The sequence below is a fragment of the Mercenaria mercenaria genome, chromosome 5, assembly GCF_021730395.1.
Source record: "Mercenaria mercenaria strain notata chromosome 5, MADL_Memer_1, whole genome shotgun sequence".
Classification (NCBI taxonomy): Eukaryota; Metazoa; Mollusca; class Bivalvia; order Venerida; family Veneridae; genus Mercenaria; species Mercenaria mercenaria.
This window is the reverse complement of record NC_069365.1, coordinates 4,008,525-4,026,045: the sequence shown is the minus strand read 5'-3', so window position 1 is coordinate 4,026,045 and position 17,521 is coordinate 4,008,525. Positions and strand designations below refer to the sequence as shown.

Here is a 17,521-nt window from a genome sequence, read left to right as displayed (position 1 = left end):
CAGAGTGCAATGAACCAGGTCTGTCGTTCAAAGGTCAAGGTCACAGCAAGGTCAAATCTGTTTGTCATACTTTGTGTGCAGAGCATAACTTGATTGCCAAGGTATTGACTTCAAACTTGGCATAACGGTAGGTAGCAATTAGACGAAGTGCACTGCGCCTGAACTTGGTCTGTAAGTTAAATGTCAAGGTCACAAACTGAGTGCAAATCTGTCTTTTGTATTTTGTTTCCAGAGCACAACTTCAAAATTATTTATTTTATTACTTTGAATTCTGGTGGGCAGTGATGAGGTCCTCGTTTAGGTCTTTATGTTCTATAAACAGCTTTTGTTTACAAGTATTTTTGTGTAAGGGCTTAAAAAGTCGTTTGTCCGTTATAGTACCTTGGCAAATATGTAAATTAACAAAACTATATTTGTAAGTACATATAAACAAAGACGTATAGTGTACCATCCTTGACTTGACTGATTCTAAAATTGGGACTGAGATTTCTTCACCCGAAATTTGAATAAAAATCCCATTAAAATGCGTGGGTTTTATAACAAGTTTACTCTTTCTTTAATTCAGTTTTAATTTATTTCAAAATAAGATTACACAGAGATAACTGATGAAAAATACGTTTTTTTTTATATTTACGTTGACCTAAAAGTAAGTTACTCTCATTCAAAATTTGTTCACACAGGCTTTTTTAAAATCATTTATCATTTTTTCATATCTTCAAGCCGGTCCCAACAATTTATTAACCCAGCAGGCGTATACAAATGGGTCGGTGTCTGTTTATCTATCTGAGACATTATTTAAATGTTTGTCACAAAACACCGTCATCTTGTACAAACATTAAATACTGTAAATGATTATCAGATCATATACCTGTGATAAGTCTAACTTTTGTCGCTAAGATTAATCTCAAGTGTCTAAGCTTTATTAATGACGATTGTCTTGAAGTTGAGGTACTTGACACTTTCAATGTAAGGACAGGGAATTGATAAAAATTGTTTGTTTCGGCCACTAACCATTTCATATCAGTACTACAGAAGATAGCGGTCAACGTGATCAAAGTAAATTGACCAAAATGAAATACAGGAATGTCACTGATTCATTAATTCAGGAACACCAAAATGACCATCCCGCCTTGACCCGTGCCTAAAGTATGTGGCCTTAGTTTTTCGGTATATTTAAAAATTTGAGTTTCACAATGCCTCCGCTGCGGTGTGATTAAACGCCATGGAGAAGTTTCAAAATTACACACATTCATGCTTTGACAGTAACGTTTCAAACAACCTTACAAGACAGACCAAGACATGTTCAGACCAACTGATTTTTTTAAAAATGCGCACACGTTGATCAAAGTTACAAAGCAATCTAAAACTTCTGAAGAACATTGACCATAATAAGAGGACTGATTTCTAAGATTTTAATCGTTTTTTTTTCTATAACAAAAACAAAAGGAAAAATAGCACGTATTTATGCAAAATGCTAGACTTACTGAATTGAAGGCTTAAAATTAATTAAATTATTTCCAAATATATCGCAGCTACCGCGGTTAATGTCTCATTCTAGCTTATTTAAAATTATTTTATACAAAGTCATTGTGATTAGTTGTAACATTCAAAGAGTGTAAACACGAAATAGAAAATAATTATGATAAATCTAAGCCTGTACTAGAAAGTTTCACACTCGGAATTAAACAGTATAACGTGCAAAGCCATTACAGGAACAGGTTATTCTAACATGGCTCGATTTGATTTCCAGTTAAACTAAGATTGAAATCAAGCTCTATATATTCTGTGAGGTTGACGCGCGGACCGGTAAGAGAGCATTATAACGTCAATTATGACGTAAAATTGCCGCATGACGTCCGACACATTACTCCTCAGGTAAATGAAGTCCATCACAGTATTTATTGAACAATGTCAATGAGCATATCGGAATGAAAACAGTCGAGGCCTTCTTGTGATTTATCGTCTAATTAACAACGTTTCATCGTTCAGATGCTTCAGTATTTATCCACTCGTGATTCAATCCCTACGCATCTGAACTCTGAACCGTGGTAAATTAGACGATAAACCACTCGAAGGCCTTGATTATTTCTTAAATAAACGTTGGTTCTAGCATAAAACTGCTATTTTTGTCGTTTTCGGGGTTTGTTTAAACCGGAGAGTGAACGTGTGTTTATAGAAAGATTCACGCGCTGTTAACGCACCTTTTTACATCCATACAAGTTCCGTAGAACAACGTAACGCATTACGACCCCATAACGCACAAGTCTAAAGCAAATAACGCCAACGTAATAAAACAATGCTGACAATGACGCGCATTTCATGGACATTCAACGACGCTGATGAACATCAAAAACTTTCACCTATAAACCGGCGGGATGTTTTTTCTTTGGCTGAATGTGTCAAACCAAACATACCAATATTTGTAGGATAATCTCAACTCAGTAGAGAGTAAAGAAGATAGCAAAGAGGGATGAGATCATATGTTTTCTCACTCTCGGATGTGTTCGTCTAAAGAGTCTCAATATTGTTATTCATATGATTATTAACCCTTTGATTATATGGCATACGTTTGTCAACTTCTGCAGTGTCGATTTCATTCATCATCGTTATAGATTCGCCAACTGATTCATTTGAACCGTACATCCATTGCCATGGTGACACACCTTCCTGTTCACTTAAGTCAATGAAAAGATCCACAAAATTGTCTTCTTGAGGACAAATTGATAAACGACGAAACCATGCCGGTCCCTTATTCTGTGGCACTCCAATTGGACGAAGATCTTCTGAACTGTCATGAAATGGATCTGGTGGCATTAAAGTGCTCCCTGCAGCTGGAACATTCATTGCCAAAGCCAATGTAGAACCAGCTCTTGACAGAGCAGGTGTGTCGGTTTTCTTCTCTGACTGTTCTCTATTTTGTTTCTCGTTTTCCTTTTCATCTTCTGCTACCTTTTCAGTGTGGTCAGATTTACCTTTTTCGTCCTTTTCTTTATTTTCTTCGTTTTCTTTTTCCTTTTCTTCTTCTTCAGCTTTTGGATCATACTGCTCCACAATTAAATCATATATCGGCCAATTTTGTTTATATTCTGACACAATTTCGTCAATCTGCCCTTTAAAGCTTAGAGTTTTCAAATTCAATTTTACTCCTTTAGAGGACAAAACGTTCTTGAGCAACATTGGAACAAATCCACCAGCAAGAGTAGCCAATGTCTGATTTGTTGAGGACATTTGGTTAGCACTTCCGAATGCCATAACAACAATCATAACAAAGAAGAGAAAAATGACAATTATAGAAAACTTTCCTGTAGCTTTCAGTAAATTGATATAAACTGGTCCAGGGGCACCATGGACTCTCACTTCACACAGTTTCTTAAACAGATTCAATGGAATTCTTGGTGTATCGAAAGAGTCGAAGAACAATAAGAGGTGTCCAATACGCCATTGTGGCTCTTTCTTCTCCAAGTTTAAACTAGTAGGAATCTCATCCACAGCTTCTACTGGTTTCACCTTTAATGATACAAATGATAAGGTATCTGAATAAATGTGTTGTTGTAAATGATAATACGTTCGTTCTTAACATTATTATTTATATGAAACACGTAACTGATGGAGAAACTTATAATACTAAACCAGGAAAAAATCAAAAGTGATAAAGGAAGAGTTTTTTTTTCCATTTTGTTTGGCGGTGGGATCCATGGTGGGACTAAATATAATGCACAATACAAAAATTACCAAGAAATAACAATCGTTAGATTTGTAATTAAGAAGAAGAAACGTTTCTTTAAAATTAATGATACTTTGTACTTATTAACAATCGCATTTATTAATCAAAACCAGACTAATCATAAATGAGAAAAATATACGAGTAAATGATAATCAAAACCAGTATGTTTTACCTGAAATGCAGCATTTTCTTGCATACTGGATGGCAAACTTGCAATTTTCTTTAGATCTTCCACCCTGTCCATTACGTCATCGATTATCGTCCCATTAAATGTTAAGTAGTTATCGTAAACATTGTCATAGCAACTGTGCATGTAAACAACGACAAGGAGCACCATACTGACGTAACGTAACGTAGCACCTGCGTTCACTATAATACCCATCATGGTAAACACGAGCACTTCCACTATAACTCCACATGCTTCTACAAACAATAAAACAGTCGCGGTCAGGACAACAACACAAAACACGCTGACCAATATTTGAGCGAGAAATCTCCTTAATGCGGATAATCTGCCATATCCTGAAATACACGGACTACTTTTCTCCTCATCGGGAAATGTTGCCCGTTTAATATGTACGTTTTTGTCAATTTTTACTAATTTCTTGTGTACTTTGTACACTTTTTGTTTGGTTTTTCCAAGCGGTTTGTCAGACTCGAAAAAACTACTGTCGCTACCAAGTTTCTTTTTGGAATGATAAATGAGTCGGTATGCGAGATAAACAGTAGGCACTGAATATAATACAAACACTGAGCACCACACAGGCGCAGTGAGCGCACTTATTATTGGACATGTCAGCAGAGCAAGGAGTCCTATCTTTCGGAAAGGCCACAGAAGAAATCCGAGAACTATTTGAAGAACACTAGTGCGCGAAACATTCTGCATGTCATGGAATGCCGATCTGACTATTGACTTCAGTTTGTCTTTGATATAATCTTCAGAAAATCCAATAATTATTCCACAAATAATGTACATTGAATAAGCAGATATAAACAACCCGTGTGTGGGTGTCAGATACTGAACAATATTCATTCTAAAAGGGTAATATCTTTGTGTAAAGCCGAGTTCGTGGATCATATCTCTCCGCTGTTGAAGTTCTTCCTCCTCAAACCGGTAGTAGATGAAAGTACGTAGGTAGAATGGAAAGGGAACCAGAAATAACATTACTACTTTGATAAAAATCAGAACTAAGTCTTCCCATGTACACTTGTGTCTTATCAATGGCTGAAGTGAAGCATAAATACTTGCGCTGCAACAGTCCTTAAAAGGTTGTAATCCTCTAATTTTACATCGTATGAGATTGTCATATGCAGTTCTAAGAAGCCCCGTTGGTGGTTCGTTTGCTGGGATTATTCGCTTTCCTTTCACTTTTATTCTCAGTTCAGGAACTTTTACGTCACAGATTGTGTCGAGCGGTAGGGCAGCAACGCTTTCTTTAAATCTGTACCAGTCCGAAAAGTCTTCTGCTGACAGTCGATTTTTATAACGGACAGATGTTGTTTTGCTCTCACTAACAAATACTTTCATTTTTACTTCATTTTTCAGTTTTACGACATATTCAGATGCCACATAAGAAGCAGTGTACATATTAGACGGAACCAACAAGGGCGCGAACATAAACAGCATGAGTTTCACGAGAAAAATACAAATGTACAGAACTGTTATCCAGAAATTATCTTCATGTTCCGAGCACGTTACGTTTCCGTCCGAATCTCTAGCACAACAACGGTTAGCAAATTCAGCATATCCATTTTCATCTCTCACAATATTGTTACAAACGTATATAATCTCGGGTTCCTCATTTACTTCAGCGTTTATATCTTCCTCACCAGGAACCTTCTTCTTGACTCTATTTCTTTTAAAGTTATCAAAGACTTTATCTCGCAACATATCCACCCTTTCCTCTGCCGTTAGATTTCCAAAACAGCCTTCTGGAATATCTTTTATTTTAAGGTTAACTCTTTCAACTCCAATCGTAAGAATTGAAAGAGATAAAACATCAAAGTTAAAGGATAATGTCAGAAGTGTTTTGCCGTGTTCAGATGTTGTACGATACCATTTCCACGGCTTGTATGTTCTTGATACATCAGATCGGAGTGGATCCGTGGATTCGTTGTAAATCTGAACTTCAAAAATATGCATCACTGAATAATCTCTCAGGTACTGGACATCATCTTTGTTCATAGGTCTAATACAGCAGGTTTCTTGTGTGTTCGCATTGGCCTGCATCACACAAACTGCACATGCCGCGATGAGCACGAGAATTCCGTGACTGTTACACATTATGCACTGGTATTTTCCTTAACTTTTTTTCATTCTGAAAGACGAGAAAAAGAAACAATTTTTTCATTGCATACTTCCTCTCACAGGGAATAATCATGTGAGCAGAAAATTGCATACTTTATTTATTTCACAAAAATATTTATGTTATTCAATCATAACGCCGCAGATTATAATGACTTAACACCCGATTTCCTTGAGAAACAAACACAACAAATATATATAATATATAGTAACCCTGACCATCATTTCGTCTAAATTTAATGGCTCGCTTTTATGTCACAATGATGCACTGTGAATGCAGCTTTAATAAATGTTGCAGCTGTTTTTCTTTTGTCAATGACGCTTACCGATAAATAAACTTATCTAAATATTCATGTCTTATAATAAATCATTCCGGCACTTTTTAAAGATTTTTATAAATCCGCGATACCGTGTTACGTTACACATATTCTTACAAATAGGTTGAAGTGGTTTAAATTTTAAAATGCTTAATATTCAACAAAATATAAATCATATTCATCTATAACTTTGATGAAGGAAAATGCAGAATTTTAAGATTTTATTCATAATTGAAGTGTCCTCTTGAAGATGATGAATGAATGGTTTATTTTTCATACTTTCTGTCTGGACCATTAAATTTTATATTTGCTTTTTCAAAATGTTGTAGACATAATACGATCGTAATATTTGCAGTTTTTGTCAGGCATTGTAAATTTTTGACATCTATAATCATTTACGATTGTTAATGTGTAATACACAGGCTCGCTGTTTTTTTTTTATCATTATGAGATTTTCAAAGTGAATATAGTTTTAGTGCACAGAATAACTGTGCACTACAGTGATTTAATGGTGGTCCTTCTTTTACAATAACAGACAGTGACAATCGGGGAAGTGGGGGTGTGGGGTGGAGAGAGTGGGGGTTACTTGAAGGTTTACTATTGAAAAATGTTTATTGAATGCACAGAACTTGTATTTAATTAAGACAATACTTTGTTCATACATTGCAAGATATTTATTACGCTGCGTTAATATACTGAGTGGTTGAATTAAAAACTCAAATCACAAGCAGACAGAGCTGTTAAAACATACCAACTCAGAAAAGGCCTTAAATTGTCCATCAGTTAGTATGTGTAACTGTTGTCTTGCAGCTTCATGTGGGGGAGGAAGTAAAATGCGCAGAGTCTTTAAAAATCCTATCCCTATACTCGAGTACAGGTATATCTCGGACTTTTGTCACATTGGAAATGTTACTATTCCGAAAATTAGACTTTTGTATAATTAAAACGTACAGACATATTTTGCACTGTTATTAAAGTGGGCAAAGAGAAGAAGAAACGTACACATAGCGACATCTCAACTTTGAATGTCGGGCATTTCATACAAGTTAGACATTAAATCAACTTTAAAGACATTCCAACATAAGTTTATGTACGTTTTAAATTGATCAATTTTGACTCCTGTTTATGGTGTTGTGTATTGCACTCTAATCACCGGCACAGAAAACAGCATGGTGGTATAATCAGTATTAAAAGATTGTTTGTTTGTGTAAATTTTATTGTAATGTAAATATCCTGATTCATCAAAATAAATAAGGTTGGTGAACGGCATGTTTGCATTTCATAATTTATTGCAACAGGTAACTTAGTGGGGCAGTATGTAGTATTGTATCTGTCAAAGTTGCAATAAAAGGATAGAAGTCATTGCACTTAATGAATTATTTTATCATAAAACTGCTGTTATTGTCACCTTTCGGGGTGTTGTAACAGGAGAGAAAACGTGTGTTAACAGAGAGATTCTCGCGCTCACGTGCTGTTAGTTCCGTGGCAAAGCGTAAACGGATGATTCAAAAGGAAATGACGTCAACGTGAAAAAAAACGTAGACTTTACCGCACATTTCATGGAAATTTAATGACGTTCAGGGACAATATATTCATTTACTTGTACTTGGTTTTTACGCGTTTTTATGCTAGAATAGCGTTAGCGCATGTTCTTTTCGTGTTATGACATCTTCAGAATCCCTCGGGAAGTGTTGATAACATTGTCCTACCGGGCTCGGGTACCGGTCAATCCATCGGGACTCTGCAGATGTTATAACACGAAAACAAAATGCGTTACACCTACAGTATTGCAAAGTCATGTTTTTTTCATTTTTACAATTTTTTTTTTTTCTTTATCAGGCGGATTTCATCAGGCGGGCAAACATAGCCGTTCAATAAAATGTAGTACCTTTCTTGGCAATTCAATAGGAGACATTCCATCAGATCATACAAATGTTTTCTTTTAAAAATGCTGGCAAATATGAAAGGTTCATATGTATTCTTCAATTATGTTTTCGTTATAAATCAATTTCGTTTAAACTAAAGGCTTTGAAACTCGTGCATGAATTATCAAAGCAAAAAGGCATGCTAAATAGTCATTTAAAAATTGTGTGAAATTAAAATATATTTAAAAGTGTAATTTTAGGTTTGTTATCTTCCATCGAATTTTAAAATACAGGTGTGCAGTTTGACAATTATTAAATGTTTAAAATAAAGATAGCATCTTTTGGTATTTATGCTCACTATTGTGACGACGGCGTGCATCAGCAAATAGATGAATACAAAATTTAGAGATAGATTAAATGTTAAACATAGTTTAAAACTCTTAACGAATGTTATAAATGCAGGGATAAAGCTACAGCATCTGCAGAATCCTCGGGAATTGGTTTGAGCCTGAGCCCGGTAGGGCGAGGGTACCAATATATCCCGACGGATTGTGAAGATGTTATAACGCGAAATGAGCAAGTGCTTACGCTATTCCAGCATAACACGCGTAAAAACTAATAAAGGAATAGATTGTCTCTCAACTTCATTAAAATTTTCCATGTCTGCGTTGTTTTATCAAATTGACATCGTTCCTTTTGAATTATCCGTTTTGGGACTATAGTACATTTACGCTTTGCTACGGAACGCGAATATATAAAAAAACAAAACGGTGTTAACAGCACGTGAGCGCGAGAATCTCTCTGTTAACACACGTTTACTCTCCTAGCACCGAAAACTGACAAGAACAGCAGTGCTATGCTAGAATAAACAGAAAGAGCGAAATGTTTTACCCACTGCGAACAGAGCCTCGGGCTACGGATTCATATTGTCATGATAACGTTCAAACTTACTTGCATTTCACATTATTATACTGAATTGTATTTGTTTCCATCTGGAGACATCCTAATGTAGTTTTACAATAAATTGAGATACTAATTGAATTGAGGATTATGTAGAAAATAAAGAATTATACTTTCACAATTCTGCTTTGAATCAGCACGATAAAGAACGGTATACGTTTTGCAATTAAAAGTACACAAAAGATGCGTACCATCCTATCATAAGTACGTTGATCAGACATTATTTACAATAAAATTCAAATATATGGAACCTGTGCTTTATTTGTTCATTATTAACTGCATTTGTTTTATGTCATGTAAACAAACGATTCTAAATGGAATATCGTCGTTATTTTTCTCAAAGTAAATAGATTTGTTTAACAAATGTACCGCGATAGGTCTCTTGCTCTTTCTTGTATATGTGTGCGTGGGAGATGTGTATGCGTATGTGGGAGATATGTATTGTCTGAACGAACTGCTTAAAGAAACCTGTTCATGTGACATACATAAAATAAAAGTAATTTTACGCATAGCCATTCAGAAACAGACAGACAGACAAATAAACAGAAATTTAATTTTCAGTTCAATAAAGCTTCATTTGTAAGCCCACAAGGACATGTATATAATAAGCAGACGAACAGTGTGCACAGAAGGTGCACGTGTATACACAAGGTTCTTTTTTCAGTTTAGTATGACTGATAAACCTGATATGACAATAACTAGGTTATTGATCCTCTTGTCGCACTGTAAATACCATATCCCATCGTTCATGTAATATAGATATCAATCTGGAACTTTTTAAAGATAAGGTCATAACGAATATTGATGTGCATCTGCGGATATTGGAGTTTCTCTCAATGTATGAATTAAGTCAATATATGGGTGTAGTGTTACCATTTGTTAAAGTGACTTTAAAAACCCAAATAACGAGTGATATTATTGTAACACTAATGTTTAGCATAAAATATTATCAGTGAATAAAAATAAATCAGTACTGTCAATAAAATGGTTACCTAAAATACTACCCATATCGCCCTTACATACCGGGAGGATAAGGTCCCATTTAGCGATCATTTTTTAATATATTATTGCTTGTCCTGTCCGAATTATGGTTGTTATTTTTGACATGAGATCAGTTATTTTATTCTGAATATTTCAGGGAATTTAAATGAAATGAAAAATGATTTTATCCCATCCCTGCTTTTCCCAGCTTTCAAGTATCTAGTTATTTGTATAAACACGGACACCTGTATGTGGGCTATTTGGCTCGCATCAGGCGAAACGGTGTATAACCGATCAACACAGACAATTACAAATTTTTAATATACATAATAATATATATAATTGCTTCGCGCCCTGAGAGGGCAAGGGTATTCTTCCGTTGAATTATCCTCACCCTTTTATAATTGAATTATTTATCAATGGTTCACATCGGATACACACGGTCTAATGAACTTTAATTGAAATAAAAAGAATCATTTACTTTAGTAAAGAAATAGAAACTGTAAAATTGTTTACTTTATTGTCGGTGAAATTTACCTCTTTTTTTTTCAAAAAAGAAAAATCAACTATTATTCAAATGGATCATAAGTAGCATTTTATGTGCTTTTAAGCGTAGTTAAATACATTTATAAGACATGTTAAAAATACTACAAAACTGCAGTCAGGGCATATTTTTACTTAGTTTGGTATTTCTTTTTTAACATTTATACATTTACATACAAATCATCATAATATGCAAATAAGTATACATTTTTCAAGTACATTCAATTTTGTATTTAATCCGACACTAATTAAATATAGTCCTCAAAGTATGTTTCAATCAGTTACCATCACCAAAAATAGCAAATACAATTCATATAATTATCATTCAAAAGTAAACATATGTCACCTTTATCCATTTTATGAACATCCGTTTTCTTTTCAGCACTTCACTTAAATGTAATGATGAATAAAAAATCAACGTGCATACATTTTTAAATATCCAGGCATTTTTTAATTTGGACCGTACTGACACAATATACTCCAATACAAAACTTACGTAGCAGAAAATTATGTACATTCATAGACAACCACATGCTGCTCGATGAAGCGGAAACGGTGAAAAGAAAACTAAATCCGGGTATTAAAATTTATGTTACTTCAAAATCAGTGTAAATGTTATGTTTTTAGTACAAATTTATTACCATAAGACAAACTGAAGCAAAAAGAAAAATGGTAAAAGTGTTCGTGTTATAAAATGTCACGAAATTCATAAAAAGTTTATATGTGGATATTGTACGATAATAATACAAAAATATTTGTATAATGAAATATAATAGATCATCACACCATACTACCGAACTATTTTTATTGCGCATTTCGATACAATTTGCCATTATATGAAGTGAAACGTTTTGTTTTTATTACACTTGTTACGACTATTTGACATCCATGTGTATAAAATCTCTTAAGTTTGAACAAGTCTTATAAAATGTTTTACCTTCGATATATTAAACCTTATCCTGAACAATATTTAACCTCCACCATTCCGACTGCATGTTGATTTGTAAAGTATCACCTTAGTCACAGCTTTACGAGTTCATTCCACTTGATACCGAATAATCGAATCATAATAAAGCTAGATACTACTATATTGTCGTGGTAATTATGTCAAAATAAACAAATATATACGATCTGTCTTACACCGAAATGGGATTTATCTTCTTCTCAAGAAGATAATTCTTCTTTAAAAATAACAACTATGTCAACACCGGCAATGGTAGAGTGTCTCCATTAAAGCGACGCAGCTCCTATATCATTCCAATATATGATTTTTTTTTCAGTAACAAAGAAATACCCTTTTGAAATTACATTAGAAAGCTCTTCCACGGAAAAAACAGTACATGTGCCAAACGAGAAGGCATGGCCATGACGTCTATTAGGTTCGAATACTCAACCTTTGGACAGTAGCACGGCATAGTCTCAGATGGTATCGCATGCGAGAATACCTTCGGCCCATAATATTTTGTGTGGAATAATAACTTGCTATTAATACGATATTTTACTTTATCATAATTATTTCAGTTTTAAGTAAAATAATTTAACAATGTGAAGACCATTTTATGATTAACATGTCTATATGTCCATATATGAAATACCTTATAGTCATAGGTAGTAGGTACCATGCTTAAAATACCTCAAAATCCAAGGTACTGTATCTAAAACTCCATGGTATCGTATCATAAAATACCTTAAAATCCGAGGTAACCGAAATACCATGTCATACAGTTCCTTAAAATCAGTGGTAAAATATCATAAAATACCTTAAAATCCGAGGTAACCAAGGTACCATGTCATACAATTCCTTAAAATCCGTTGTAAAATATCATAAAATACCTTAAAATCCGAGGTAAACGAGGTACCATGTCATACAATTCCTTAAAATCCGTGGTAAAATATCATAAAATACCTTATAATCCGAGGTAACCGAGGTACCATGTCATACAATTCCTTAAAATCCTTTAAAATCCGTGGTAAAATGTCATAAAATACCTTAAAATCCGAGGTAAACGAGGTATCATGTCATACAATTCCTTAAAATCCGTGGTAAAATATCATAAAATACCTAAAAATCCGAGGTAAACGAGGTACCATGTCATACAGCTCCTTAAAATCCGTGGTAAAATATCATAAAATACCTAAAAATCCGAGGTAAACGAGGTACCATGTCATACAGCTCCTTAAAATTCGTGGTAAAATATCATAAAATACCTTAAAATCCGAGGTAAACGAGGTACCATGTCATACAGTTCCTTAAAATTCGTGGTAAAATATCATAAAATACCTTAAAATCCGAGGTAACCGAGGTACCATGTCATACAATTCCTTAAAACCCGTTGTAAAATATCATAAAATACCTTATAATCCGAGGTAAACGAGGTACCATGTCATACAATTCCTTAAAATCCGTGGTAAAATATCATAAAATACCTTATAATCCGAGGTAACCGAGGTACCATGTCATACAATTCCTTAAAATCCTTTAAAATCCGTGGTAAAATATCATAAAATACCTTAAAATCCGAGGTAAACGAGGTACCATGTCATACAATTCCTTAAAATCCGTGGTAAAATATCATAAAATACCTTAAAATCCGAGGTAACCGAGGTACCATGTCATACACTTCCTTAAAATCCGTGGTAAAATATCATAAAATACCTTAAAATCCGACGTAAACGAGGTACCATGTCATACAATTCCTTAAAATCCGTGGTAAAATATCATAAAATACCTTATAATCTGAGGTAACCGAGGTATTATGTCATACAATTCCTTAAAATCCGTGGTAAAATATCATAGAATACCTCTATAACATTTATGCTAATGAGCATGACTTTCCACGACGTGTGCTTGACTAACTTAGCAACAAAAATATTCGTATCAAGGAGCTATAGTTATTGCAAAATCTCTAAGATCATTTAAGTATCATATATTTTTGAAAAGTAATGATAAATACATTTTAAAAAAAGACATTTAAAGACACAGAGTGTTTTTCGATTGTGTACGTTTTTTAATGCTAATTTCAATATTTTTATGCTTCTACCGCTTTCATCTACTCACTTGTAATAATATGGATATCTGCGTAACTAAGGACCCCCTACTCAAATTTTATATTTGCACACATTTATATAAGATTATAACGCAATTTGACATCATGAAGGCGGAACATTGTTTGCTTTCATTTCATAATTCAGTTCATTGAAATCGCGGACCGCCTACTTTCACCGTGCATTTCAATGGTAATATTCTATTCAAAGTTTTTAATGTGGATGTAGATTTAACGTTTTTTTATACAACAAGGAATGTCGCCCCAGAAAACTGTGCACCGTAAGATCTGAATAATGTACTGATAAAGCATTCATTTACATTTTAAAGTTGTATTCTTCTTGTACCAAATTCTGACCTGACTGCAAATATAGTGTATTATTAATTTTAAACAATTTTCGGTATCATTATGATAAACCACTAACACAAATACAAATCTAATTATGGCAAATTTCTAGAAGTAAAATTTGTAAGAAAATACTTAGGAAGAACAGCACGCAATTAAACCTATTAAATAGCATTAGATTAGGTTTGCTCATCTACCCTAGCGGAACCTTGCTACATAGAGGTACACGGACTTCGTGACCACAAAAGACTAAAAGATATATTAACAAGAATACAAATTGAAAAATCTGTATTTATGTTAGAAAGTATAGTCATTTATCAACCATGCTATAATTTATAATTTAGTTACCTTTTGACATTTACATTGGAAAAAATGCCAAGTTAACTTCCGATACTTTTATGTAGATTAGCGTAAAAATTTATGCGTAATTAAATTGTTATTGTACATACAACATGATTAGTGTTAAAATATTATATTTTTTATGTACATACTGTGACACGATGATGTATATGATATGTAAACTATTGCTATGTATATATGTGATGTGTATGGGCCGGAGGCCTTAATGCAAAATAAACTGAAACTGAAACTAATAACTATCATTACAAACCTTATGTATGCTTCATAAATATGTGTTTCTAGACCTTAAAATATATTTAGATTTCAGTGTTTAAATGCAACTGGATAAATAAGTAATCCGTTTCTTTACGTAATAAATGGAAAAGGTAAAAGTATAAAGATATTGCATTCATATTGTATATTTGTCTAGTGATTACAAGTATCATATTCATGACCCAGTTCCCTTACGATTCTGCGGGACATACAGAGCCGGAAAACTTTACAAACCATCTGTTAAGATTGTTTATTGAACAGGATTAACTATAAACAAGTACACTTTGATCATTATCAAACTTCTTCAAACGCTTATAGTGTTTTCACGAATAAAAGCGTTTTACAGTCTTTTATCCGTGTTTAGAAAATGTGTCGCCCCATAAAAAAGTTCAAAAGAAATGTCATCCGGTTTAGAATAGCTTCACGTATACTGGATAACAGTGAAACTAGTTGCGAGCATTACCGTCACATTACTCTCCCTTTCAATAAGCTCAGGACTAAATCATTTTAACATCAATGTATAAATAAACTATTTATTTGCTTTGTTGCCTTTTCTGAAGTTGATACAAGGACATGATATTTTTATTCGGCATTCGAATGGTGCATTATAAAGGAAGTTATGAAATCTTTCAAGCTTAGTAAATAAACAAGCAAGGTAAGACAATCTTGTAGTCGTATTCAATGCTGATATGTTAACATATTGCTGGCAGGTTAACTTCAGATCTTTTATTGTAGAAAATGAATTTATTCTATACTCTAAATTTAGAAAGTTTACACTTCTGGAAAAGAAACTGGCGTTGCGAAACAAGCATTGCTTCTTTTACTGACCGCAACGCCAATATTTTATGTCATATCTTTATTTATTGTTTGATCGTTTGATAATATACTCGAGTACTATAAGGTAAAACCAAACAAATGGCTTCTAAAGATATTTCACCACATTTGCCTTCTAAAGTCTTCAAGAAAATATTTTCTACGTCGTTGTTTAGAAACAAGGCAAAATTTCACAGAATATCATACATTCATAAGAACTTTAGTAATAAAATCCAGACATCATCAAACGTAGTAATGTATTGAATAGTATTAGTGTCTGTTACATCTCAGTAAAATAATACAGCCGGTTTCTTAACCGGGCCGTTAAAGACGAGGCACTAGTATATTGAAAAAATGAAAGGAGGGTTTTGCCATTGCATATATCTGCTGCTTCACGCTCACGTCAGTGATCGGAAACTCCGTATGCGTTAAACTGCACGTAACAAGTAGTATGTGAAAGAGAGGCTCGTTGCCTAATGACTATACAACAATCTGAAACAAATGGTAGATAGATATACATGAAGGATTTATTGTTATACTATAACATTTCTGCTTGAGTCGTCAAAATTATTCAGCAGCCATGTTTGTCATACGAAAAGATCATTGACAGATCTTCTCCAAGGTTAGAAAATTTATCAATTAATATATACAATATCAGTTTGTTGTCATAAGTTCCTGTGTGAATAAGCAGTTCAAATGTAATTAGAGTTTCTATTATAAAAAAATCAAATTGAAATGCAAAGGCAGTACATTTTGAGACTAGACGTGTAGCTATAGGTAATTTTCCTGTCACTTCTATTTACGTTTAAATTCATTCTTTTGTATACACTAAATAAATGTCCGTAACAGAAAAAGTAACTCTCGGGACTAACGTGGTTAGAAAAGCATTGTTATCGGTATTGCCTATGGACTTATATAGGCAGAGCCAAGGAGGGAGGTAATTAAAAGCAATGGATTCAATAATACTTCCTACTAGTGAATTAAATAACCTATGTGGAAAAGACAATTATCGAAAATATAATTAAACAAGAAATTAATATATCTTATTTTCTCATCCAAAACTGTTGCTGCCACACTATATACAAAGTAATTCTGACCTTTAAAGGAAACGTATCTGAAAAATAAACTATTTATATCAGCAGGAAAGGTAAACTCTGTCAACTGATCTACCTGAATAATAATCTGAAGGATTCTTCTTTGTGGGTAATAGCCTCAAAGAATATTTCGACAGATTTTGGCCTCAAAGAATATTTCGACAGACTTTGGCCTCAAAGAATATTTCGACAGACTCTGCTTTGTTGGTAATAGCTTTAAAGAATATTTCATTGTACTCTGCTTTGTTGGTAATAGCCTCAAAGAATATTTCAATAGACTCTGCTTTGTTTGTAATAGCCTAAAAGAATATTTCATTAGACTCTGCTTTGTTGGTAATAGCCTCAAAGAATATTTCAACAGACTCTGCTTTGTTGGTAATAGCCTCAAAGAATATTTCATTAGACTCTGCTTTGTTTGTAATAGCCTCAAAGAATATTTCAACAGACTCTGCTTTGTTGGTAATAGCCTCAAAGAATATTTCAACATACTCTGCTTTGTTGGTAATAGCCTCAAAGAATATTTCAATAATCTCCTCTTTGTTGGTAATAGCCTCAAAGAATATTTCAGTAATCTCCTCTTTGTTGGTAATAGCCTCAAAAAATATTTCAACATACTCTGCTTTGTTGGTAATAGCCTCAAAGAATATTTCATTTGATATATTCCTATCTGCTTTAAAAACGATAAAATATTTCCAACTGAAACGTTGTTAAATAATTCTCTCAAAGATTGAACGTCATAATATGTACTGCGTTGTGTAGCAAAGTCCACACAGTCGATTAAAATGTGTTTAATAGTTAGCGGTGTTTGACATGGTACACATTCAGGTTGATCTTCTTTATTCAAAAGGTAAGAGTGAGTCAAACGGGTATGACCTATTCGACAGCGAGAAAGAACAACTTCCTCCCTGCGAACAGATC

The 17,521-nt window shown here is 33.7% G+C and overlaps 1 protein-coding gene across 1 annotated transcript; it reads right to left on the bottom strand.

Moving 5' to 3' along the window:
* Positions 1-1,398: 1,398 nt before the first annotated feature.
* LOC123556294 (uncharacterized) lies at positions 1,399-11,825 on the bottom strand. The gene is made up of 3 exons (XM_045346896.2): positions 11,633-11,825; positions 3,897-6,042; positions 1,399-3,507 (listed from the first exon to the last, which is right to left on the bottom strand). Exons 2-3 carry the CDS (start codon positions 6,006-6,008, stop codon positions 2,509-2,511), a joined length of 3,111 nt encoding a protein of 1,036 aa, XP_045202831.2. The 5' UTR covers positions 6,009-6,042; positions 11,633-11,825; the 3' UTR covers positions 1,399-2,508.
* Between the last annotated feature and the right edge of the window lie 5,696 nt (positions 11,826-17,521).